The sequence below is a fragment of the Nicotiana tabacum genome, chromosome 1, assembly GCF_000715075.1.
Source record: "Nicotiana tabacum cultivar K326 chromosome 1, ASM71507v2, whole genome shotgun sequence".
NCBI lineage: Eukaryota > Viridiplantae > Streptophyta > Magnoliopsida > Solanales > Solanaceae > Nicotiana > Nicotiana tabacum.
In genome coordinates, this window is record NC_134080.1 from 52576347 (window position 1) to 52602249 (window position 25903).

At 38.5% G+C, this 25903-nt stretch overlaps 1 protein-coding gene across 2 annotated transcripts; it reads left to right on the top strand.

Moving 5' to 3' along the window:
* Positions 1–5433: 5433 nt before the first annotated feature.
* LOC107760248 (nucleosome assembly protein 1;4-like) lies at positions 5434–25587 on the top strand. Of its 2 annotated transcripts, none has more exons than XM_075252479.1 (5): positions 5434–5698; positions 5771–5814; positions 5918–6019; positions 6301–6423; positions 6957–7315. In XM_075252479.1, exons 1-5 carry the CDS (start codon positions 5626–5628, stop codon positions 7212–7214), a joined length of 600 nt encoding a protein of 199 aa, XP_075108580.1. In that variant the 5' UTR covers positions 5434–5625; the 3' UTR covers positions 7215–7315. The 2 variants fall into 2 exon arrangements, with proteins under 2 accessions (XP_075108580.1, XP_016433753.2); XM_016578267.2 differs by lacking the exon at positions 6957–7315 and adding an exon at positions 25338–25587 and having other exon boundaries at positions 5436–5698.
* Positions 25588–25903: the final 316 nt, after the last annotated feature.

The window sequence follows — 25903 nt, forward strand, 5'->3', positions numbered from 1 at the left end:
ATCCAAGTTACATAAACATGATGGTACTGGACGCTATATCATATTCGTAATCATCATCAGTAGACACTGAACAACATAGCTAAAAGGCAAGCTCTACAAACACAGAGCCAACGCAGCGGAATATTAATAGGAACGTACTTTCAGTCATATTTGTTCAAGTGGTGTGGGGAATTCTTTGGAAGAACCTTGAGAGAAAACCTAAGGAGTCTTCTAGCCTGTGCCTATCGTAGGATGCCAGACTGATGGAGTTACAGGCGTATTTATAGGTAGGATAGAGACTCTTAGGCAAATACTTTAGCCCTAAGGACTTCTCCATAAATTATAATTACCCTAGAGACTACTAATATATATGATAATTTCTTTCTATCAAAGAAACTACCATATATGCATAACTACAGAATATTATCTGATATATTATTTTTTTTAGGAGACAAGATAAATAATTTATTACCTTACATGTGGGCCACACTAGAAATCTCTAGAAAGAGACGGTGAATTTCTTATAGTACTGTTATAGAGAACATATATTATAACATAACATGAAAATTAGTTCCAAAAAAACTTAAACTTTATAGTGAAGTGATATTATATAAGGATGTTATAGAGATGTATGCATGTACTAATATAAAAGATAAAAATAACCACGCTAGGAAAGTAGCAACTAGCAAACGATAAATCCTTAATTACCTGATACAGTAAGATTACATATATACTAATATTAATATCCAGCAACCCTTTACCCCTCAAAATCTTCAACCATTTTTACATTTTCCTTTGGATAGTTCACAAAGAATTTTTAGAAACTCGAAAAGAAAGAGAGGGTAAAAAGGTTAGCTGATTAAGGACTAAAATTGCACACTTTATTTAATTGATGTTTAAACGTACAGTCCAATAATATAAGGGCCAAAATCACAATAAGGCAATAATCGAGGGACTAAAACTGTTAAATCCCCTCCCCCAACCCCCCACCAACCCCCACAAAAAAAAAACAACTGGTAATGCAAAATTTACCTTGAGTGAACCCACATAAAATTCAGAAAAAGAAGGGAAAATACATGGTTTGCGTTCTAAACTTGTTCCGAGAAGTTAATTCTTACGCCAACTCATCTTCCCTTATTTTCCCTCGTTAAGGTAGAATTTTTATTTTTCCAAAGATCAGTAAAAAGATGATTCAAATATTACTATAAATGAGTAGATTACTTCGACGATCGCTTAATAAAGGACAACTAATTAGGAAATTCACTTTTCTTTGTTTTGCATCACAAAAATTACACACAAGGCACTATACTTTCCAACTTTTTTTTCTAACTCAAATATTTAAAAAATAACAAGGCACTCATTAGAATCATTTTTGACCCCTCTCCAAAATCCAATCCTTTATTCCCATTTGATTTTTGTAAGTCTCATTAAAACTTGTGGTCCCATGACTTTAACTCATTATTTGTACTCTTATTTATGAGCAGTATTATTTGTTAAGTGGTGTTACTCTGTTAGCAGTATTGACAGTGAGATGGTAAAAGTTATCTATTTTTTACTCTCTACTAATTTGAGAAAGATCAAACCTTTAGATAAAGGCGGATCCAGAATTTTAAGGTTATGAGTTTTTACACAAATCTTAAGTTAATATACAATAATAACTGGATTACCGGATTTGGTTCCAAGCTAAATATTCTTATATATTTAATGATTATTTCAATATATATACCGAATCTACACAAAAGTTACTAAGTTCACGGGAATCCGTATCTAATTCTCTGGATCCGCCCCTGCCTTTAGAGAAAATTATTATCTGATATAAGTCAGAGTACCTTTGCTCATTTACTCTTTTTCTTATCAATGCTACAACATATTACAAGTTTCAATTTTCAGGGGCATTCATTTGTTGGTTTCAATTTCTTGCCTTAATTATTTTATATTGAACTTATAAGGTTAGCAGTACTATCTTATTTATCATATCAATGCTCTTTTCATTTAGCATATCACATGAATGTTTTTGCAATGTCCAATTGATGTCTTTTACTCACATTAAATAGTCATAACTTCACCAGATAATTAAAAAAAAGGGAGAATTACACCCCTTAACACTTGGCCAAACAATCCATCAGAAAATGGCCCACAAAGCTCTTACCCAGTATAGTTCAGGTTGTATATAACCTAAAAATTACTTTTCATCAGTTAGCCCACCTTTTTTTTTCTTCGTTCTTCTTCTTCTTCTTCTTCTTCCCGCGTCACGTCTTTGCACCCCAAAATTTTTCTATCATTATTATTCTCCTTCAATTCTTCTTCTAGATTCAAAACTGATAAGCTTTTATGGAGTGCATTATTCTATAATTTTGTCACTTATGGTTTAAAGATTCGATTTCAGAAAATTGAACTTTCTGATTTGTTAGTTGTTTGGAATGGTGTTGTCCCAATTGATTGGAATTATCAACAGAAATTCAAAACTTAAATTTCAAGTGATTTAAAGTAGATTTTACGCTGGATTTGAGTTAAAATTCAGAGGATGCCCAAGGAAGAAGAAGAAGAACCCGTGAAGCTCCATTGATAGGATTCATTTGTATAATAATGTATAATATTGTATAAATAGTATATAAAGTGTATAAAACACCTCTTATACACTATTGTATACAAGGTTGATACATTATTTACAGGTATTTGGTGAATTTCTCGCATTTTCTTCTTCTTCTTCTCCTCCTCCTCCTCCTCCTCCTCCTCCTCCTCCTCCTCCTCCTCCTTCTTCTCATTCCTATACACCTATATACATAGTGTATCACGAATATTTTTACTAATGTGATTATATATATTTATACACTTTTATACAACTATATACATAATGTACTTCTTTGTATAAAAGTGTATAAGCATCTATGATGAACTTTTTGTACGATTTTCACTTGCAATTCTTGTATAGTCCAAATCTCTAGCAAATAACTTCAAACTTTGTATACAACTTACTTAGACTATTTCTAATAAGTTCAAACAATACCCACTCCAAATTTCTCACAAAATCATAATCGAAATTTAAGAAGATTAGCATTAAACGAGATGAGATTTTAGGTTTCTCGCGTCTGATTTTGCATTTTGTAGTTGTGATAGGTATCTATAAACTTGAGAAAAAAGAGAATAAAAACTCACGGATATTTTACACCTAAAGATCACAAAATAAAAGAATGAAAAAATATAATTCGGAGAAATATTGGTTATGGGAAAAGACATGAATGAGTGTTGGCTGAGTGTCTCGATCAATGGTTACACTAAAAATAGGGAACTGATTTTCATTTTCATTTTTTGTTTGTATATGATACTTTTTTATTAATTAAATTAAATATTTATGGGTAAAAATTGAGGAGAGAGCTACAATACGGGTAGGTAAGCGATGAAAAAAAAAGATGAGGTTGTTATAGTTAGAGGGAATAGTAAAAAAACGATCTTATTGATATTTGGCTACACATTTGCAAACTTGTAACTGGGCTAAAATAGTGCAAGATCAACTTGTGAAGTGCATTATTGGGTGAAATTAAAAAATAGCCATATTTACAAGTGGTCATTCAAAAATAACCACAATTTAAAAAGTAATCGAAATTTAGCCACTTTTCATGTAAAGATAAATCTGAACGAAAACACTATTCAAAATCCGAAAAATACTCCAGCATAAGTATACTGAAACTCTAATATATTATGCTGGAAGTCCAGTATATTATACTGGAACTCTAGTATATTATACTGGAGTTCCAGTATAATATACTGGACTTCCAGCATAATATATTGGAGTTCCTGTATAATATACCGGTCCAGTATAATATGCTGGAAGTTTATACACATGTGCTCCAATCTCCAGTATATTATGCTGGAACTTTCTGCGCGTTGGAGTTCTAGCATAATATGCTGGAAGTTCATACATAGGTGCACCGATCTCCAATATATTATGCTGGAACTTTCTGTGTTGCAGCAAAATATTGACTATTTTTCAATGATTTTCTAAATGCTAGCTATTTTTGAATGACCAGTCTGAAAATTGGCTAGCCCGTGCTATTTTTACTGCATCATTGTGTAATTTTGTCTAAAAAAAATTAGCTGATTAAACGCACTTTTCCTCACATTAAATGACCCTTTTTAATGCCGTCTTTTGCTCACATAAATGCCCTTTTTAATGAGACTAAAAATATAAAATGGGTATAAAGGATATCAGATCGGATCTTAGAGCGGGTAAAAAAATGGTTTTAATTGGTGCCTTGTTATTTTTAAAACATTTGGCATAAAAAAATTTAAAAATATAATGAGTGACCTTCTGTGCATGATGACAAAAATAATTTTGTGATCCAAACAAAGAAAGTAACTTTCATAAATAATTACCCTCAATTGAGTGGCCTTCTAGTAATCAGCTTTACTAACGAAAAAATAGTGATTATTTTTACAATGAATCGGTGAATTTCCGTTATATCTTACCAACCCGGTAACGTTTTATTAATTTGCTAGTGTAATTTGTACTCTAAAAATAGTGATTATTTTTACAATGAATAGGTGAATTTCCGTTATATCTTACCAACCCGGTAACGTTTTATTAATTTGCTAGTGTAATTTGTACTCTCGTGTTTTAATTTGTATGATATTATTTTCTTATTAATCCATTTAAAAAGGAATGACATATTTTTATATTTAATAACTATTTAACTTTAAATTTTTAATTTTATCCTCAATCAAAAGCTTATATAGTCACACAAAATCACAAATTGAAAAATCTTTATTTCTTTCCTAAATTCTATTCCAAGATAACCACATCACATAAATTGGAAAAGAGAATAGTAGTTATCTTTACCTGATCTTACTAAAAGGGCAGTCCGGTGCTGTGAAAAAGGACTGCACAGTAGATAGTCTACGCTAATGGAAACATTAGTAACCACTTTCATGATTGGAACCCTTGACCTATAGATCACGTGAAAATAATATTATCGTTACTCCAAAGCTCCCTTCCTACCCGATCTTTTACCCGAGCTTTTATAGTCACACAAATATTGTGATATGTTTAAAATTACAAATTCAGAAATCTTTATTTCTTTCGTAATTCCGTTCCAAGATAACTACATCACATAAATTGGAAGAGAAAATAATAGTTATCTTTACCTGATTTTACTAAAAGGTCAGCCCGGTGCACAAAGCATCTCGTATTCACGCAGGGTTCGAGAAAGGGCCGCACTGTATATAGTCTATGTTAATGAAAACATTAGTAACTACTTTCACAGTTCAAACCCGTGACCTAAAGATCACACAAAGATAATTTTATCGTTGCTCCAAAGCTCCGTTTCTACCTGATCTTTTACACTATCTAAAAAATACTTATGTAGATTGTTGCTGACATGAAGTGAAGTGTGAACAGCTGACAGTCCAAGTGTGCTGGCAGGAGTCAACGGTGACCAGTTAACACAAGTCATCACATATCTAATTACACTGCCACCGGAAACGTCAGCAACGTGTGCTTTCTTTCTGTCCTCAAAAGATTTCTCTCTTTTTTCGTTTCATGTTAGCTCAAATTTGACTTTTATTTTAATCTTTCCAATTGTTCTTGCACCCCAATTATCAAAGATTTCTCAGCATTTGGGTGTTACTCAGAGTTTAGTAGTAACAACTATGAATGATCAAAAGGATCATCAGGTCAATACAGCTGATAATGTAGGCTCTGATCTCCCTGCTGCCACTGCTGGTATGTATCTTTTTATCTTAATGAATATGATTCACATCTTGATTTTCTTATCTGTTATTGTTGTTGTTTTAGTTCTTTCTGCTGAGGATCGTGCAGATCTTGTGAATGCCATCAAGGTGCTCATTTTCCCTGCTATGTTACTTGCTAATTAATACTATATGTATTTAGTGATTTTGGCTAATTTTTTGTCAATGTATTTATTGGTTAAATGTGATGCAGAACAAGCTTCATGATCTGGAAAGGAATCATTCTGGTTTTCTTGAAAAACTCCCTCCAAACATTAGGAAACGTGTTGATGTCCTCAGGCTCAGAGAGATTCAGGTTTATCACAAAGAATTTTATCGATTTATTTCCCACTTGATAATGATTATTTCAAATTGTATATAGTGAGCTTGATCCTTATTGCACTCTTGATTCTTTGTAATTATGATCTTTCAGATGACATATTAAGAAGTTGATTCCTCATTGCATTTCTAGTTATCCAGTGCAAGAGTATTAATCTATCACAATAAAGAAGATCATTGTGTAACTACAATTTGCATCAGCTAATTGAGTTAAGTTTGATAATTGGTGTTGTAACATATTCTTTGGTGCATATGCAGCGATACGAGATTGTGAATGAGGCTGAAAATGAGGGTACAGTAGATAAAGAAATCAATGAATCAGCAGCAGCCATTCGTTTGCAAATCAATCATGTTTTCAGTCCTATGTTTGGCTCATTACTGGTTTGTTTCTGATGAATATGAATCTTGCTTGCAGATAAAGGTGTAGGCAATTAAAATTTTATTAAATTTAAATCCATTAGAAATTTGGATTTAATCTCAAATTAAATATATTTTGTCCCCAATAAATATTATGGGCTAATATATATTGACTTAATTATTTAAATCTTATTAAATTGATTTAGATAAATGTCCAATATTATTGGGCTAGCCTATTTAGTTGGGCTACAAATGATAAGCACACCTCATTAGGCCCAAGATATCATCTTCCTAGGGGCCTAGTTTGGTGCCACATGTCAAATGATGTGGCACGACAAGTCAAACAGAAAAGCTAATAGGATCATGCCGCGTGTCAAAATGACAAGGCATGCCAAGTTAAATTAAAAGGCCAATAAAATCGTGCCACATGTGCAAGTGACATGTTCTGGCCAATCAAATGCGGCCTTGTCACTCTTCAATCTGATTATTCGAAAAGAGTTTATTTTTATCATAACTCTTCCCTCTCACAACTATAAATAAGGGTCTTCATAACTCAGATAAAAACACCAGAAATTATAACAAGAATCAAGAAAGAGCTTGTGGATCAAACGCTGCAAATTCCTCCACAAGTTTCAAACTTCAAGCAATCAAGTTCAAGCTCAAGAACGAAGAACAAATCAAGGTCAAGTTTAAGCACTCAAGCTCAAACTCAAGAACAAGATTATCGTTTGTGGCAACAACTACATATTCAAGATCAAGCTCAAAGGCCCTTGAATTTATTTACTATTAGAAAGAAGAATCAGAGGATTCATTGAGATTGTACACTCATATTATTTGAAATCAAATACTAAGATTGTTTCAGTATTTCGGTCTCAATTATTTTCTTGACTCAAATTTATTATCTACAAATTCTGGCACGCCTAGTGGGTCAATCTCTATCTCTCATCTCAACTTTTCAATTACCAAAGTTCAAGAACATTGAAATGACTTAAAAATAATCAACTTCAGTTTAACTTCCATCAAGGCTGCTAATTCCAAGTTCTATGCTGATGTAGAAAGCATTCTCAATGTTGCTTTTGGGAGCTTTGGGCCAGTTACAAGGAGCAAAGCAAGCTCGTTAGGACAACAAGCACCCTAAGTGCCGTCCGCATCAACCCCCTATTTTTGAATCTTCATCCTCAAAAGGAGCAAGATGTTCCACAAATGTACCCGAAGGAGGAAGCGATGTTGTTGCAAAGATCAAGGAAACTCTTGCTCTGTTTAACCTCTCCGGATCCAAGCACTCTACTGTGAAGGAGGATGATGATGCTTCAAATGATGGATCTTCCCCACTTACACCACATAGCGTAAGCCAATCAAGGAATAATCAGTGCAAAAATCTATGCTACTCCCCATCGTCCACGACAATCATGCACGCCATGGTGACAAACACTTCATCTGTGGGGGAGTAGTTGGCAAACTTGACGGAAGCAATCGCTGGCTTGACCAAGTGCACGCAAAATCAAGATGATAGAATCGACAAGCTAACAGATAGGTTGGGAATCGTGATGGAAGAAGAATCTACCTACGCACCTGGCAAGCTCTGATCGGGTCCAAGCCTGCACTACTATTGAGTAGCAAGGGTGGTCGACGCAGTTTTACCCAACTAGGTGGGGATCGAATCCATATGGAGTTAATTTGTTTGGAATTAGGTTTATATCCAAGTCTAGATGCGGGTTTTGCTCTTAATTACACTTCCGCAAATGGGTTGTTTTGTTTTCTACTTCTATTCTATAGCATGCAATATTTGAAACTAAGTACAATGTTTTTGTTGTTGATTTTCAAAGATTAAAAGGGACTAGGGTAGTGACTTCCACTTAGGTGGATATCTAACGGGTGGCACGAATCTAGGACAATCATGTGATTAATTGGGATCGCAATATAGCTATCACACCAGGGTACTCACCCTATACCTTTCGGTAGTTTGGGGGATTTTACCCAATTTGGCTTTCTCAAGTTCAAATGGGTATTCATGCAATTCAAGTGATTTTAGCTTAAGTTGGGTATTACTATCTCTAGGTTTAACCCTTTAATTGGGGATATAAATTTTTTGAGTTCACCCCAATTCCTTGTTAGCCTGGTTTTCCTAAACTTAGTCCCTCTTTCTCAAGTAGAGACTAAGTCAAGAAGGCATATATCAGGGTTTGCAACTACTAATTCAATAGTTCTAGCAAGAACTAGGCTAAATACTACTAATCCATACACATTCAAGTCCTAAAATTCAAGTCCCATCAAATACCCACACTAGGGCTGGGTCACAACCCTAGCTATGTGTTTAGCTACTCATGAAAATAACAAAAATCAAAGTGAAATAAAGATAAAATCCATAATACTAGATTAAAAGATGAAAAACTAATGTTAAAAGATGAATCTAATACAAAATTGCCCAAAACGGAATATCCAACCGTCTCACGTGCTCAGCAAAAACAAAACTTAACCTTAAAATGTCAAAAATATCTATTTATACTAAGCTAAAATTTTCAGACAAAAATACCCCCGCGGAGGTTTCGCGGTCGCGTAATTACCGCGACCGCACTCTTACTTTAGCGAACGCGTAAAATAGACTGCGGTCTGCGTTTTTGACTTCTGGATGTGGGCTAAGGTTTGTCTCTCGGGTCGCATAATTTCCATTGCGGCCGCGTAGTGAATTTCCGCGGCTGCGTAATTCTACTGCAAATCGCACTCCTTATTGTTGCTTGAATTGTGAACTCTCTGAATCTCATTCACCGTGGTCCGCATAATTTCTACCGCGACCACGGTGAGACTTTCGCGGCCTCACATTTCTGGCGCGGACCTCGCTCAACATTTAGCCTTAAAATGCACTCTCTGATTCCTCACTTCTCGGACCGCGTATTTGTGACCGCGGTCGGGTTGTGGCTTCCGCGGCCACACAATATTTGTGTGTTCCGCGGTTCAGGTCTCCTGGCCCAGTCTTGATTTTTCTTCTAGATTTGACTCCTTTATGAGTTGATTATGCCTCCTTTGGCTCATTTTGATCAATTCCTGCAAGCAAGCATATTATATTAGTTTTTGGGAATACCTTTATGCATTTTAAGCCCAAAACACAAGTAAAAGAGAGTAAATAATCGGTTAAAATCCCTACTTATCAACTCCCCCCAAACTTAAGAGTTTGCTTGTCCTCAAGCAAATAAGGTAATTCTCACCTCCACTAAAACAAAACAGAAGGATATTTCAACTGCCCTAATGTGAATCAATCCTGCCTCAATTGGGATTAACAATTACCTCAATACAAATGAATTATCAACAACACAAAACCTGTTGAGTACCATAGTTCTAATGCGACACAAGAGCATCAAGAGTTGAATTAACTCACCAAGGAAACTCGCTCTATTACGTAGGTCATTGTGGAACCCAAACTCTTCCTCCTATACTTTCCATAAGGAAATCTCACTTTAGATTGTAGCACTCAAAACAAGGATTGTGGAGGAGTATGCTCATCTCTCTCAAGGGAATGTCACAAGTCTGCCTCTTAGTATTATAAGCTTGCTCTTTATGTAAATCACCACTAATGTAAGCTCACTCAACTCAAAATCATATAGGGCTTTTGCAGGAATGTAATGAGGGATTTTGAATCAAGGTATGACTTATTGGCATATGATGGTTTCATCTTTCCTTAAAAGCACTCTATTTTCTCATTTCAGCTCATACTTTCTTGACTCTTTGAGTCATTTTCTTCTTCCTTAAGGGAACTACAGAGACACACTGTCACCCTTTCTTGCTCATGACAATCATTTTTCTCCCTTTCTAATCATTTCATGCCTTTCATCATTGCTTTCTTTGAATCCCTTCACTTTTCTATCTTATTCACTTTATTTTTGATATATTTTCTTTAATTTCTTTTTTGCCTTCCCTTTTCTTCATTTCTTTTTGTTCTTTGTACCTTTTATGCATTTCGCATTCCTTATCTCTCCCCCAAACTTATGCTTTTGCTACTTGTCTAACAAGAATGCCAAGGAAAGATCGGGTGCCAAGAGAGGGTCATTACAGAACGGATAAAGGCTTGTAACGTAGTTATTGAAAGAAAAAGGGATTCGGTTCAAAGGGGTTGACAAGGAATATCATATTGGTAGGCTACAGAAGCTTTCAAGATTCAAATTGGATCAAGGAGATCCTACAATCATTTCTCAAATCGAGCTACACTTAGAATTTCGCCTAGACAAACATTCAGAGCAACTTCTAAACTTATTGGCACGAACTTTGACTTGCAATTCAATACCTCACCTCACAAGCTGTTGGATTGTTGAAGAGAACAGAGTCGAGAGCCCACAACAACCCTAGCTAAGATTAAGCATCATAAATGGCTCCAAGAAGCCACTCGATGATTATTTAGTCAACACAAGAGTCTAAAGGTCACAACTAGAACTATTCTTTGCCAATCAACTTGTTTGCAAACATAAAGTCGAAGGTAAATGCGGTAGGCCCAAATGAAGCATGTTTGAGACACTTTTATTCATTACTACTATTTACACCAAAACATAAAAAAAACGACATCAATCCCTTAAGAAGGTTGTCACGCCATCCATCGTCGGGAAGAGCCACCCGATTCACACAACATCTACCTTTGGAAAGAACCGTGGTATTAAGAAAATCAAAGGCTTATTGTTCACATAAAACATAAAAAAGCTAACAACTAAAAAAAAACTACTAAAGGGAATAAGAAGCTATGAAGTAAAATGCGGAAATCAACTGAATATATACAAACTTGAAGTAAAACGTATATATACATAAATGAAAATGAATATATACATCAAAAGAAAAAAATATATACATACCAAATGTGAAAGTAACGAATATATACATACCAAAAGTAAAAATAAACAGAAGTAAAGATAAAGAAAAATAGTATCATAGTTATTACATACCAATGTCATCAAATCATCACCAATCAAAATAGACCACCCCCACCAAATAAAAGATAGCATTGTCCTCAATGCTAATATCAAAATAAGATCAGGAAAAGGGTTAGAGAGTAAAGAAATCCCTATATGGTCTGCATCGGGTCAGGCACATAAGTTGGGGTCCTTGGAAAGCATAGGATCAGTAGCTCCCTCCGGGTCCTCTAACTGGATCTCCCAATTCTGTGACTGGGGGACCACGGGGTTGCGGAGCATCTGGATCATCTCCTTAGCACTATGTGTAGTGGCAACCGGCTCCTAAAACTGGCCAGCAGCTGGTGCCTCATGCTCTGCTGCCTGTGCTGCTGGGACTTGCTCCTCCATGAGCAGGTCCAGTGGGATGTCTCCAGCAGAAGTAAACCTCTCTACTTCCTTCCTTAGCAGCTCCACTAACTCCTTTGAGTCCCGAGTCTTCTTCATCTTCTTCATTTGCTTGCCCAGATCCTTGATAGCCTTTCCCTATGTATCTAAAGTCTTCAGGATCATTTTTTAGTTGTCCAGGAGCTTCTTCTAGTTGTCTAGAAGTTCCTTCAATGAATCCTCCACTGAAGGAGGTACTTGAAGCTATGCTGGGTCTGACTGTGCTGCTACTGCACTAGATAAGACAGATAGCTTTGATGTAGCTGCCTGCATCCAGTTGTTGATGCTGGATAATGTTTGAGAAACCGGCAGTGTAGTTTGAGGGTAAGTGGAAGATGAGGGCACAAATAATGACACTATGACAGATGGCCCAGATGAAGGAAGATGCATGGTAGCTGAAGATCCCCCTGCTGTGAAAGGCTCTGACCCACTGGTCACTACCCTTGGCTCTTTAGACTGGCCAGTGGAGATAGCGGCTTTGCCCTTTGCTTTAGGGTTGTTCGGTCCTTGGAGGCTATACCAGGAAAAAGGCTTTTTAGGCTTTGCCTCTGTGTCATAATGCTTCTTCTCAACTCCTTGGTCCTCAAAATACATAGTGAGGAAGTTGGGGTAGGGGTAGGGGTAGGATCTTTCTTCTTTTCGAACTGCCTTGGTGATGTGGTAGTAAATGAGGTTCCTTATATTGATAGGATACCCCACCATGATGGAAGCTATCAAGATTGCTTGGGTGAGTGGGAGGACATTATCATGCTGACACGGGTCCAGCCGGCTGCATACAAATGTAGACCACCCTTTACCTTCAAAGCTAAGGATGTTCCTGGCTATTGGAACTCCAGATGTGAGCCATGCCGGTGTCGTCCCTAGAGCTAATATCTCTACTAGCCATGGACGGGCTACTTCATCTAAGGCCAACTTCTCCAAGTATTGCACGTCTTTCACATCCTCAAAACCGGCATATTCATTCAAAGTGTGGCCATCAAACCGGTTCTTCATATTCCGGACCTTTGTCACAGCGGTGCCTTTTTAATATGGGCAACGTTTGCATAGAACTCTTTGACAAGGTATTCATTTACATCCAGAACTTTGCTGGTGAAGAACTTCCACCCTATTATCTCCTCAAACTGCCTCTTGACATTTGGATTAGGGGGAAGGAGGTCTCTCTCTATGAAATGTCGCTCAAGGGTGAGCGACCTTTGGGGCCACCATTCCCGAAACTTCATATATGCTATCTCGCTCATGAATCTATCAGCCCACACCTCGGGCTTTCTAGACCTGGCCAACCCTCCCACATTGGTATCACCCCCTCTCCCGTCATCCGGGACCTTGTCATCATCATCAACAGTAATAGGGGCAGCTAGTGAGGTCGAAGTTGTAGCAGGTGGGGAAGATGGTGACGAAGCCTCACTACCTTCCTCTAAGCCATCAGACGACTCAGAAGAGGAGGTAGGTTCATCAACTAGATGGAATCTCCCCTGGAATTATGCGGGGACATGTGTTGGCACAGAGTCTCCTTTTGAAACTTCTCGGGAAGGGACATATTCACTTGTGTCAGAATGGTCTGCGACTCTATCCGTAGCTTTGATGGAGGCTCTTAACTTGCCAATAGATTTTTGCACTACTAGGGGTAACTTAGTCTTGCCTTTACACCTACCCCAGGAGGGTTCTGGCCTCCCTTTAGATGTATCACCTCTACCTCTAGAACGGACTATTGTTAGCGATATACAATCAGTGAAATATAATCAGAAAAAGAGCTTCAAGCATGTGTTAAATAGTATAGATAAAATGTAACACTATTTCTCAGAACAGGGTACCACAGACAGCGTAAAAGTGAGTGCGTCCGCGAAATGCCAACCGCAGACAACGTAAAAGTGAACGCGGCTGTGAAGAGGTCAGGCTCATACTACTGGCTCTCTGTACTTGATAAAATGCGGACCACGAAAAATGGAACGCGGTCGTGAATGACCCATCGTGGCTCGCGTAAAAGTAAACACGACTGTGGAGGCAAATTATAAGCTCTCTGAAGTTTAAAAGTGCGGACCGCGAAAACTTGGATGCAGCCGTGAAGGTCCAACCACGGACCGCAAAAAAGTGATAGCGGCTGCAAACGCTGAACAATCCTCAGTGCTTTGAAGTTAGGGTATCGTGGACCGCAAAGTTTTGGACGCAGCCGCATACCCTACCACGGATCGCAGAAAAGTGACCGCAGCCAAGAAAAGTCAATTGAAATCGGCACTGAAGAATACCAATAACTAGGGTTTTCACTAATCACAAATTACAGCAATTAAACTTTCAAAGTGACTAACCCCAGCCCCTACTAGGCATACAAACTCTACCTATATGTACTTAAACAACAATGAATCCTTAATTTGTCATTAGGACACGTATTCAATCCTAACTAAAAAGGAAAATTAAAATAAAGAGAAAAGAAAAGAAAAAAAAATATAAAATGAAACTATTGAATGGAACATACCAGTTGCATAATGTGGGAAATCTATACTTGAAGTGGGTGAGATGAGAATGAGAGCAAGAAGGATGCACAGTTGATTTTAGGTGAGTCTGAATAGTTATAGTTCGTAAAGTGTAAAATGAGGTAAGAACTCCTATTTATACTTAGGCCCAGGGGACCCACTGACTCACTTGAGTGCGGCCGCGAAATTTTATCGCGGTCCGCACTCGTTACCTTTTTGTAGAGCTGCTTCAAACACAATGCCGCGGTCCGCAAAATATTGACCGCAGCCGCAGAAAATGAAGGGACTTTTGACAAGCCAATTTCAGCGAGTTGGCATTTTCCATCAATCTGCTGCGTGGTCCACGTCAAAGTTGTGCGGCCGCAAAGTGCTAGCGCGGTCTGCGTATTTTGAGCACAATCCGCGAAATTTCACCACTTAGCCAAATTTTTCCTTGCCAATTTCTTGCACTGCACAACCAGTTTCTACATATACTTCACAACCAGTTAGTCCAAAATAATGCCTAATCTAAGAAGAAAATCAAAAGAAAGAAAAATACATGGGTTGCCTCCCAAAAAGTACCTGATTTAACGTCGCTGCACGATGCATGTTACCATCATTCACTTGAAATGAACCAATGCCACAACATGGCCATCATCAACATTATCAAGGTAGTGCTTCACTCGGTGCCCATTGACTCTAAAGATCTCACCATTCTTGTTTTTCAATTCTAGAGCACCAAAAGGAGTTACATGCACCACTTCAAAGGGACTGCTCCATTTTGAATTTAGCTTTCTCGGAAACATCCGCAACCGAGAGTTGAATAAGAGAACAAGGTCACCTTATTTGAAATCTTTGTTCTGGATATACTTATCATGTAGGTAATTCATCTTGTCCTTATACAATGACGAATTGGAGTAAGCATGGAACCGGGACTCATCAAGTTCATTCAATTGCTCCACCCGAAGATTGGCAGCTACATCCCACTCTACGTTCAACTTCTTCAACGCCCACATGGCCTTATGCTCTAATTCCACCAGGAGGTGACATGCTTTCCCAAATACCGACCGATACGGAGATATACCAATTGGAGTCTTGTAAGCTGTTTTATAGGCCCATAAAGCATCGTCATGTTTCCTTGACCAATTAGTCCGGTTTGCATTGATAGTCTTAGATAGAATACTCTTGATCTCCCTGTTGGAGACCTCAACCTGTCCACTTGCTTAGGGGTGATAGGGAGTTGACACCTTGTGAGTGACACCATACTTGGAGAGTAACGTGCCAAAGACTTTGTTAGAAAAATGAGAACCCCCATCACTAATGATGGCCCTTGGGGTGCCGAACCTTCTGAATATGTTTTTCTTCAAGAAAGCCACCACACTCCGTGCTTCATTGTTAGGCAAAGCCACAGCTTCAACCCATTTGAAAACCTAATCCACAGCAACAAGAATATAGGTGTTCCCACACGAACTCACAAATGGACCCATAAAGTCGATGCCCCATACATCAAAAATATCAGTCTCAAGGATGGTGGTGAGAGGCATCTCATTCTTCTTGGAAATCCCAACGGCTCTTTGGCAATCATCATACCGCTTAACAAGCTCGCTAGCATCTTTGTACAAGGTAGGCCAATAGAATCCACAACTTAGGACCTTTGTAGCAGTTCTCGTCCCACCATGGTGACCACCATAGGGCGAAGAATGACAAGCTTCAAGAATACCCAGCAGCTCTTCTTCTAGAAGACATCTTCAGATAACACCATCGATGTAAATTTTGAAAAGATATGGCTCGTCCCAATAATAATCCAAGTAGTCCTATTTGAGCTTCTTCCTTTGGTTTGAAGAGAACTCATTCAAGACAGTTCCACTCACAAGATAGTTAGCCATATCGGCAAACCAAGGCAACCCGATCAAAGACATGAAAAGGAGTTGTTCATCCGGAAACGAATCATTGATCTTAAGGCCATCATGGGGCCTCCCCTCCTCTTCCAAAAGGGACAAGTGGTCCGTTACTTGATTCTTGCTTCCTTTGCGGTCTATGATTTCAAGATCATACTCTTGTAGAAGAAGTACCCACCTCATCAATCTAGCCTTTGAGTCTTTCTTACTCATCAAATACCGAAGCGCCGTGGATCGGTGTGAACAATCACTTTGGTACCCATGAGGTATGGGCAGAACTTTTCTATAGCAAAGACAATGGCTAAGAGTTCTTTCTCGGTCACCGTATAGTTGACTTGGGCGTCATTCATGGTCTTAATAGCATCGAAGACCAGATGGAATATCTTGTTTATTCTTTTCCCCAATACTACTCCTACCGCCACATCACTAACTTCACACATGAGCTCCAATGGTAAGCTCCAATTTGGTGTGGTAATGATGGGAGTGGTAGTCAAGCTATACTTGAGGAGCTCAAGATCCTTCATACAATCATCATTGAACACAAATTTTGCATCTTTATCCAACAACTTGCACAAGGGGTTCACCACCTTTGAGAAATCCTTGATGAACCGACGGTAAAACCTCGCATGCCCTAGAAAGCTCCTCACTCCTTTGATGGAAGTAGGAGGAGGGAGTTTTGATATCACTTCAATTTTTTCTTTATCCACTTCAATCCCATTCTTGGAGATCTTATGGCCGAGGACAATGCCTTCCTCAACCGTAAAGTGAAACTTCTCCCAATTAAGCACCAAGTTGGTCTCTTTACAACGTGCCAAGACTTTATCAAGATTACCCAAACACTCATCAAAAGAATCCCCTACAATAGAGAAATCATCCATGAAAGCCTCAAGGATGTCCTCCACCATATCCGTGAATATTTCCATCATACACCGCTAAAAAGTAGCTAGTATATTACATAAACCAAACGACATCCTCGAGAATGCAAATGTACCATACAGACAAGTGAATGTGGTCTTCCCTCTGGTTATACCTAGAGTACCCATCCATGAAGCAATAATAAGCATGTCCATCTAACCTATCCAACATTTAATCAAGGAATGGAAGCAGAAAGTGGTCTTTCCGAGTCACTTTGTTGAGCTTCCTATAATCCATGCATACCCTCCATTCGGTGATAGTTCTTATGGGGATCAACTCATTGTTCATTTGTAATCATATTCATGCCCCCCTTTTTTGGGACACATTATACCGGTAAGTCCATGAACTATCAAAAATGTGGTAGACAACCCCAACATCCAACCACTTGATAACCTCTTTCTTGACAACCTCTTGCATGGCCTCATTCAACCTTTTTTTGATGTTCCACTGAGGGTTTGGCATCTTCCTCCAATATGATTTTGTGCATGCAAAAGGCGGGGCTTATACCCCGAATATCTGCTATGTCAACCATATTGCTCTCTTCCACCTTTGGAGCACCGCAAGGGCGGCATCTATCTGCACGTTAGTTAAGTACGAGGAAAGAATAACAGGTAAAGTGGAACAAGGGCCTAAGAACTCATACCTGAGGTGTGAAGGCAAGGGCTTCAACTCCAATATGGGAGGCTCATCGATTGAGGGCTCATATGTATATGAACCCATTCCTTGCAAAGAATTGACATATTCGACCAAGCCTTCCTTCTTATCCACATCATGATTCAACAACACAACTTCTAATGGGTCTTCCTCATTAATCACATCACTTGTGTCTTCAACAATCACTTCGGTTACAAGATCCACAAATGAACATACTTCGTTGCTATTAGGCTGCCTCATTGACTTGCAAACATGGAACACAACTTTTTTATCGCCCACCTTGAAGGTGAGCTCCCCTGCTTCCACATCAACTAAGGCCTTCCCTGTAGCTACAAAAGTTCTCCCCAATATGATTGGCACCTCGTAGTCAACCTCACAGTCAAGTATCACAAAATCTGCAGGAAGTATGAACTTGTTGATCCGAACTAGCACATCATCAATTATCCCCAATGGCCTCTTCATTGTCCTATCCGCCATTTGCAACCTTATGGATGTGGTCCTTGGCTGCCCAATCCCCAATGTCTTGAATACAGAATATGGCATCAAGTTAATGCTTGCCCCCAAATCACACATAGCTTTGGCGAAATTGGCACTACCAATGGTGCATGGAATTGTAAAGGCACCGGTGTCTTCTAACTTTGGAGCCATGGAGTTCACAATAGCACTCACTTGATGTTTCATTTTGATTGTTTCACAGTTCATTGATCTCTTCTTTGTTACCAAGTCCTTCATGAACTTGGCATATGGCATTTGTTCTAGAGCTTCAACTAAAGAGACATTTATGGACAAACGTTTTATCATATCAATAAATTTCTTGAACTGGTTCTTATTGTTTTGTTTTGCGAGTCTTTGAGGATATAGTGGAGGAGGCCTTGTCAAAGGATCCTTGGCTTTGGGCACTACTATTTTTGGTATGTTTATCACATGTTCCCTAGACAGGTTCACATCATTTTGTGTCTCCTCCACATTGTCATCAATGTCTATCCTCACTTCATTATTCACGTTCTCATCATTCACTTGCACATCATTGTTTTCCTCATCATCATCTTGCACTAACACATCATACTCACAATCTTTCTTGGATTAGAGGTACTAGCAACTCTACCTCTACCACTTCTTATAGTCACCGTCATAGCATGGCCCGTATTGTTCCCGCCCTTTGGGTTTACTACCATATCACTTGGTAGTGCCCCTTAGGGAGAGTATTCAAAGCTTGAGAAATTTGGCCAAGTTGGACTACCAAGTTGCGGATAGAAGTATTGTGGGAGGCCAATTTGATGTGATTCTTCGAGTTAACAAAGAACCAACCAATCAGGATCAAGATCTTGAAACGAAAACGTGGTTTGTGGTCGATTTCAAGAAACAATGTATCTCAAGTTTTAGGACTCAGAATCTGATGATTCAAAAAGAGGTGAAAGATGACGATCTGAACTACAAGAAAGACTATTTACTCGTTCAAAACAAGTAAATATTGATAATTTACCGATTCAAGCAAATTTATGATCCTATGATAACAAAAAAGATCAAGACACGTGTTCTTGAATAATTAAGAATTATAAGATTCCTAATGTCACCACTTGGAATCAATTAACATGATAAAGAAACACCACACACAATTAAAAACAAGATAAAGACTATCACCACCTTGCTTGGAACCAAAAACAAGGATAAAGAATATAAAATAGAGAAAAACACTCTATTGCAAATTAGGGTAAAACTAAAAAACGTGAATTCCCCCGCTACAACGCAAGGGAACCCTTTATATAGGCCTAAAGTATCTTATTTGATGACTAAAATTCCTATTACAATAAGGAAATAAAATAAGTAAAGACAAGAAAAGTAAAATCCCTATTCTACAAGGAAAAGAAACTAGAATCCTACTAAAAGGAAAACCCTAATTCTAACAGGAATAAAATAAATTCTATTTTAAGAAAGAAAGAATCTTGGCTTCTTGAAATCAATCTTGAGCTTCTTGGACTTCTTGCGCTTGATGAAAATAAGTCTATATATTTAGACTTGAGCTCTAAAACATTATCTTGGCCAAAATTAATAAAATTTAACATAGATTCGTCGTTTACATCTTATTTTCAAGAAGGAAAGAATCTTGGCTTCTTGAAATCAATCTTGAGCTTCTTGCACTTCTTGCACTTCTTTAAAATAAATCTATATGTTTAGACTTGAGCTCTAAAATATGATCTTGGCCAAAATTAATATTTAACATAGATTCATCTTTTACATCACAATTGGGCATCAGAGTCAACATTTTTCTTCATCATTTGCTCAAACATTGTCTTAATCCGTCCCATCTCATTGTTTGAAGAGCTAGGACCTTGTGATGGATATGGAGGAGGGTTGTTTGGATGTTGATACATTGGAGGCCTTTGAAAGCCCGGCCCCCAATTCCATTGATTATTATTGTTCCAACCCCCTTGATTGGTATTGCCTCCCCAATTACTATTATTGTTGCCACCCCAATTGCCTTGGTTTCCTTGGTTGCCCAATATTGATTGTTTTTGTTCCCCCTAATTTCTTTGGTTGTTGTTGTTGCCACTATTCTAATTTCCTTGTTGATCTTGATTTCCCCAATTTCTTTGTCACCTCCACTGTTGTTGATTTGGAGCATTGCCCCATTGACCGTGATAGTTGTTCACATATTGAACCTCTTCACTTTGATCATCATATGAATTATCTTGATTGTACCCGCTACCACTTTGCCCAAACTGGTCCAGATTGTTTTGAACTTGTTGACCTCATTGCCTTCTCTTATTGATCATCATATTCAATCCTTCCATGGAATTCACTTGTTTTGGCCCTTGAACTTGTTGCAACTGAGCTTTGGCCAATTGGTTCATGGTAGTAGTCAACTCGGCTATTGCTTGGCCGTGGTCATGGAGCTTCTTGTGTAGGGTAATAACATTAGGATCACCTTGTGGCACATTAGATCGACTTTGCCACGCCGAAGAGGTATCCTCCATCTCATCAAGTATTTCACACGCTTCGGCATATGGCGTGTTCATGAAGTTTCCCCCAGCGAGTTGTTTAACCACATATTGGTTTGTTGTATTGATGCCACGGTAGAATGTTTGTTGGATCATGGCTTCGGTCATATCATTATTCGGACATTCTTTAACCATCGTCAGATACCTTTCCCAAATCTCATGAAGCGGTTCATTTGGCTCTTGTTTAAAAGCAAGGATCTTATCTCTTAGCGTTGTCATATGTCCCGGAGAAAAGAAATTTGCGATGAACTTCTCGGCCAACTCATCCCAAGTGGTGATGGAATGGTTGGGTAACCTTTCTAGCCAATCTAGAGCCTTCCCCCTTAGAGAAAATGGGAAAAGCCTTAACCGCAATGCGTCCTCAGAAACGTTAGTTTGCTTGCTCCCCAAGCACGTATCAACAAAAACTTTGATATGCTTGTAGGCATTTTGGTGTGGAGCTCTAGTAAAGAAACCCTATGTTCCAAGAGTGTAAGCACGACATTGGTTATTTGAAAGCAATTCACACACACATTAGAAAAAAGGAAGGAAAGAAAAAGAAAACACACAAATACTCAGATATATATGTAAAACCGTCTAACTCCCCGACGACGGCGCCAAAAATTGATCGGGTCCAAGCCTGCACTACTATTGAGTAGTGAGGATGGTCGATGCAGTTTTACCCAACTAGGTCGGGATCGAATCCGCAGGGAGTTAATATGTTTGGAATTAGGTTTATATCCAAGTCTAGATGCGGGTTTTGCTCTTAATTACACTTCCACAAATGGTTGGTTTTGTTTTCTACTTCTACTTGTATTCTATAGCATGCACTATTTAAAACTAAGTACAATGTTTTTGTTGTTGATTTTCAAGGATTAAAAGGGACTAGGGTAGTGACTTCTACCTAGTTGGATATCTAACGGGTGGCAAGAATATAGGGCAATCATGTGATTAATTGGGATCGTAATATATCTATCACACCAGGGTACTCACTCTATACCTCTCGATAGTTTGAATGATTTTGCCCAATTTTGCTTTCTCAAGTCCAAATGGGTATTCATGCAATTCAAGTGATTTTAGCTCAAGTCTGGTATTACTATCTCTAGGTTTAATCCTTTAATTGAGGCTATCAATTTCTTGAGTTCACCCCAATTCCTTGTTAGCTTGGTTTTCCTAGACGTAGTCTCTCTTTCTTATGTAGAGACTAAGTCATGAAGGCATAAATCAGTTTTTGCAACCATTAATTCAATAGTTCTAGCAAGAACTAGACTAAATACTACTAACCCAAATGAAAATAACAGAAATCAAAGATGAAATAAAAATAAAATCCATAATTTTAGATTAAAAGATGAAAAGCTAATGTTAAAAGATGAATCTAATACAAAATTGCCAAAAATGGAATATCCAGTCGTCTCACGTGCTCAGCTAAAACAAAACTTTGCCTAAATATGTCAAAAAGATCTATTGATACTAAGTTGAAATTTTTGGATAAAAATACCCCTGCGGAGGTTTTGCGGCCGCGTAATTCTTATCGCGGGCGCATTCTTGCTTTCATAGACGCATAAACTGACCTTGATCTGCGTTTTGACTTCTGGATTTGAGCTGAGGTTTGTCTCGCGGGCTGTACAATTTCCATCACGGCTGCATAATTCTACCACAGACCGCACTCGTTATTGTTGGTTGAATTGTGAACTCTCTGAATCTCATCCACCGCGGTCCGCATAATTTCAACCATGGCCGCGGTGAGACTTTTGCGGCTGTACAATCCTGGTGCAGACACCGCTCAACATTTAGCCTTAAAATGCACTCTCTGATTCTTCACTTCGCGGACCGCGTATTTGTGACCGCGACCGCATTGTGACTTCGCGACTGCACAATATTTGTACGGTATGCGGTTAACTCCTGGCCCAGTCTTGGTTTTTGTTCCAGATTTGACTCCTTTATGAGTTGATTATGCCTCCTTTTGATCATTTTGATCAATTCCTTCAAGCGAGCATATTACATTAGTTTTCGGGAATACCTTTATGCATTTTAAGCCCAAAACGCAAGTAAAAGAGAGCAAATAATAGGTTAAAATCCCCACTTTTCTAACTCCCAGAAATTCCAGAGAGTGATTCTTCCCCAAGACAAGTAGCATCCGCCAAGGCTATACCTGTCTCATCTGAAGGGATGATTTCAATCGATCCACTGAAGGGATTCATTGAAGGAACCATTAAGAACAAGTATGAAGTTGCGTCCAAGTTCTCCCTTACATATGAAAAGCCATACACTGCAAGGGTCGATATGTAACGACCCGACCAGTCATTTTAAGAATTAACACCCCGATCCTTTATTAGCTGCTTTCTCCGTGTTTGTTTCTGCTATTTGATTTGCCTGAATGTTTGGTTTTGAATTTCAGAGTGTTTTGGACCGTAGTCAGAGCAGTATGAAGGCATCCTTGGAATGGAATTTCATCGACTCCTGTAGCTTTTTTGGGTGATTTCGGGCTTAGGGGCATGTTCAGATTGTATTTTGGAGGTCCGTAGCTTATTTAGGTTTGAAATGCTGAAAGTTGAATTTTTGAAGTTTCCGGTTCAATAGTGAGATTTTGATATCGGGGTCGGAATGGAATTACGAAAGTTTGAGTAGCTCCGTAGTGTTGAATGTGACGTGCTTGCAAAATTTCAGGTCATTCGGATGAGGTTTGATAGACTTTTTGATCAAAAGCATAATTTGAGGGTTTTTGGAGTTCTTAGACTTGAATTCGATGTTAAATTGGTGTTTTGATGTTGTTTTGAGCGTTCCGAAGTTTGGAAAAAGTTTGAATGATGTTTTAGGATTGGTTGGCATATTTGGTTGTGGTCTCGGGGGCCTCAAGTGTGTTTCGGATGCTCAATAGGTCATTTTTGGACTTAGAGAATTACAGAAAATTGCAGCAGGTCTCCAGTTCTGGTTTCCTTCTTCGCGTTTGCGAGTGGGGTCTCTCGTTCGCGAAGAGGAGCTGGGGCTGGTGGATGTTTAACGCTTCACGTTCGCGAAGGTGGTCCCGTGTTCGCGAAGTTGTGAGGTCTTATACCTACGTGTTCGCGAAGATGGTCCCGCATTCACGTAGGAGGGGGAAGATGATCATCGCGTTCGCGATAGGGACATCGCATTCGCAATGAAGGAAAACTGGACCAAGCGAAGTTGTGCTTCGCGAACGCACGAGTCCTTCCGCGTTTGCGAAGAAGGATTTATCTGGGCAGAATATAAAATTTCAAAGTCGAGGGTTTAGCCATTTTTATCAAAACTAGAGCTTGGGAGCTCAAATTTGAGCGAGATTTTGAGGGATTTTCAGAGATATCGATTGGTTAATGGTTCCTAACTCCTTTTTACTTATAACCCATTAATCTAATCATGAATTCATCATCAAATTTCGGATTTGGGGTGAGAAATTGGGGAAGAATTTAGAAAAGTTCTTAGACCTAATTTTCGAGTTTTGATTGGGGATTTGACATCGGATTTGGATAATTTTGGTATGGTTAGACTCGTGAGTGAATGAGGGTTCATAATCCATAACTTTTACCCGATTCCGAGACATGGGCCTTGAGGCATTTTGGTCATTTTTCCTAATTTAGCATATTAGCTTAGAATTAATTTGTGGAATCAGTTACTTGAAGTTATATTTACATTATGCAATTGATTTGAATAAATTTGGGCTATTTAGAGTCGAGTACTCGTGGCAAGAGCATGGTTTTGAGTTGATTTTTGAGCAGGTTCGAGGTAAGTGGCTTACCTAACCTTGTGCGGGGGAACTCCCCTTAGGATTTGGTATTGTTGATATTTGAAATGTCTTGTACGTGTGGTGAAGAGTGCGTACTTGTGCTAATTGTTGAAAATCTTGTTTTCATTAAGTAACTTTAACTGTGTTTCCTTTCTTTTTATACTACTTGCAATTTAAGCCTGCTGTTAGCTTAGGGAAGCATGTCTTATTGACTTAATTGTTTTACTTGTTCAAACTGCCTTATTTGGATTATGTGTAGCATGCTAGGTTAGAAATAGCCATTTACCTTCGTAAGAAATTTGGATTTAATTGGAATTCTTCGTGTTGCTGCTGCATTTTTACTTTGGGACTATGGGACTATATCCCGGGAGATCCCCCTGCATGTTTACTTTGGGACTACGGATTTGTATTCTGGTAGATCCCCTGCACATATATTGATTTGGACTGTAGTACGGGATACCAAGAGATCCCTAGCACATATATTGAGTATACTAAGAGATCCTCGGGATACCGAGAGATCCCCAACACATATATTGAGGATACTAAGAGATCCTCAGGATACCGAGAGATCCCCAGCACATATACTGAGGATACTAAGAGATTCTTGGGATACCGAGAGATCCCCAGCACACATATTGAGGATACTAAGAGATACTTGGGATACTGAGAGATCCCCGAGTATTTACGTTTGGGGACTACAGGACGGTATCCTGGGAGATCCCTAGTTGTTATCTCTGTGTCGAGCTGTATTCCTTCTATGATTATTTTGTCTCTGTTACAGTTGTTGTTATTCTTATTATCATGTGTTACTTTATACTGTTAGCATTTAATTATATTGTCATATTCTATATTGTCTTACCTTGTTTTTCATCTAAAATCAGTAGGGCCCTGACTTTCCTCGTCACTACTCGACCGAGGTTAGGCTTGGCACTTACTGAGTACCGCTGTGGTGTACTCATGCCCTTTATGTGCATGTTTTTCATGTGCAGATCCAGGTTCTTCAGCTTAGCCCTACTATCCTTGAGGCGAGGCAATCTTTCAGATATTTCGAGGTATATCTGCCGCGTCCGCAGGCCGATGAGTCCCTTTTTATTCTCTTTGTAGTTACATCCCTTATGTATTTATCTTGATTTAGACATTCTGGAGTTAGAGCACAATGTAGTATCCATAGCTTGTGATTCATGAGATTCCGAGTTTTGGGAAGTTGTTCAATTTGAGAGATTTTATTGTATATGCCGAGCGGCATCTTTAAACCTTTACTATGTTAATTCTGCAGTTTTTACTTGTTTTATCTGTTGTTTTTCCTTTTTTCCGCAATTGTTAGGCTTACCTAGTCGTAAAGACTAGGTGCCATCATGACAGTTCACGGAGGGCCAACTTGGGTCGTGACACGATATGTTAAAGATGCTTGCTGGTTATCAACCTCCAAAGTTTCAATATTTTGATGGTAAAAGTAATCCAAAGTAACATGTGGCACACTTCATTGAGACGTGCAACAATGTTGGAACTTATGGAGATTACCTCGTTAAGCAGTTTGTCCGCTGGCTAAAAAGAA

Coding starts and splice junctions, on each gene's coding strand:
- LOC107760248 (XM_075252479.1), top strand. CDS start 5,626: ATGAATGATCAAAAGGATCATCAGGTCAATACAGCTGATAATGTAGGC. Junction 5,699..5,770: donor TCTCCCTGCTGCCACTGCTG/GTATGTATCTTT, acceptor TTGTTGTTTTAG/TTCTTTCTGCTGAGGATCGT. Junction 6,424..6,956: donor CTATGTTTGGCTCATTACTG/GTTTGTTTCTGA, acceptor TTCATAACTCAG/ATAAAAACACCAGAAATTAT.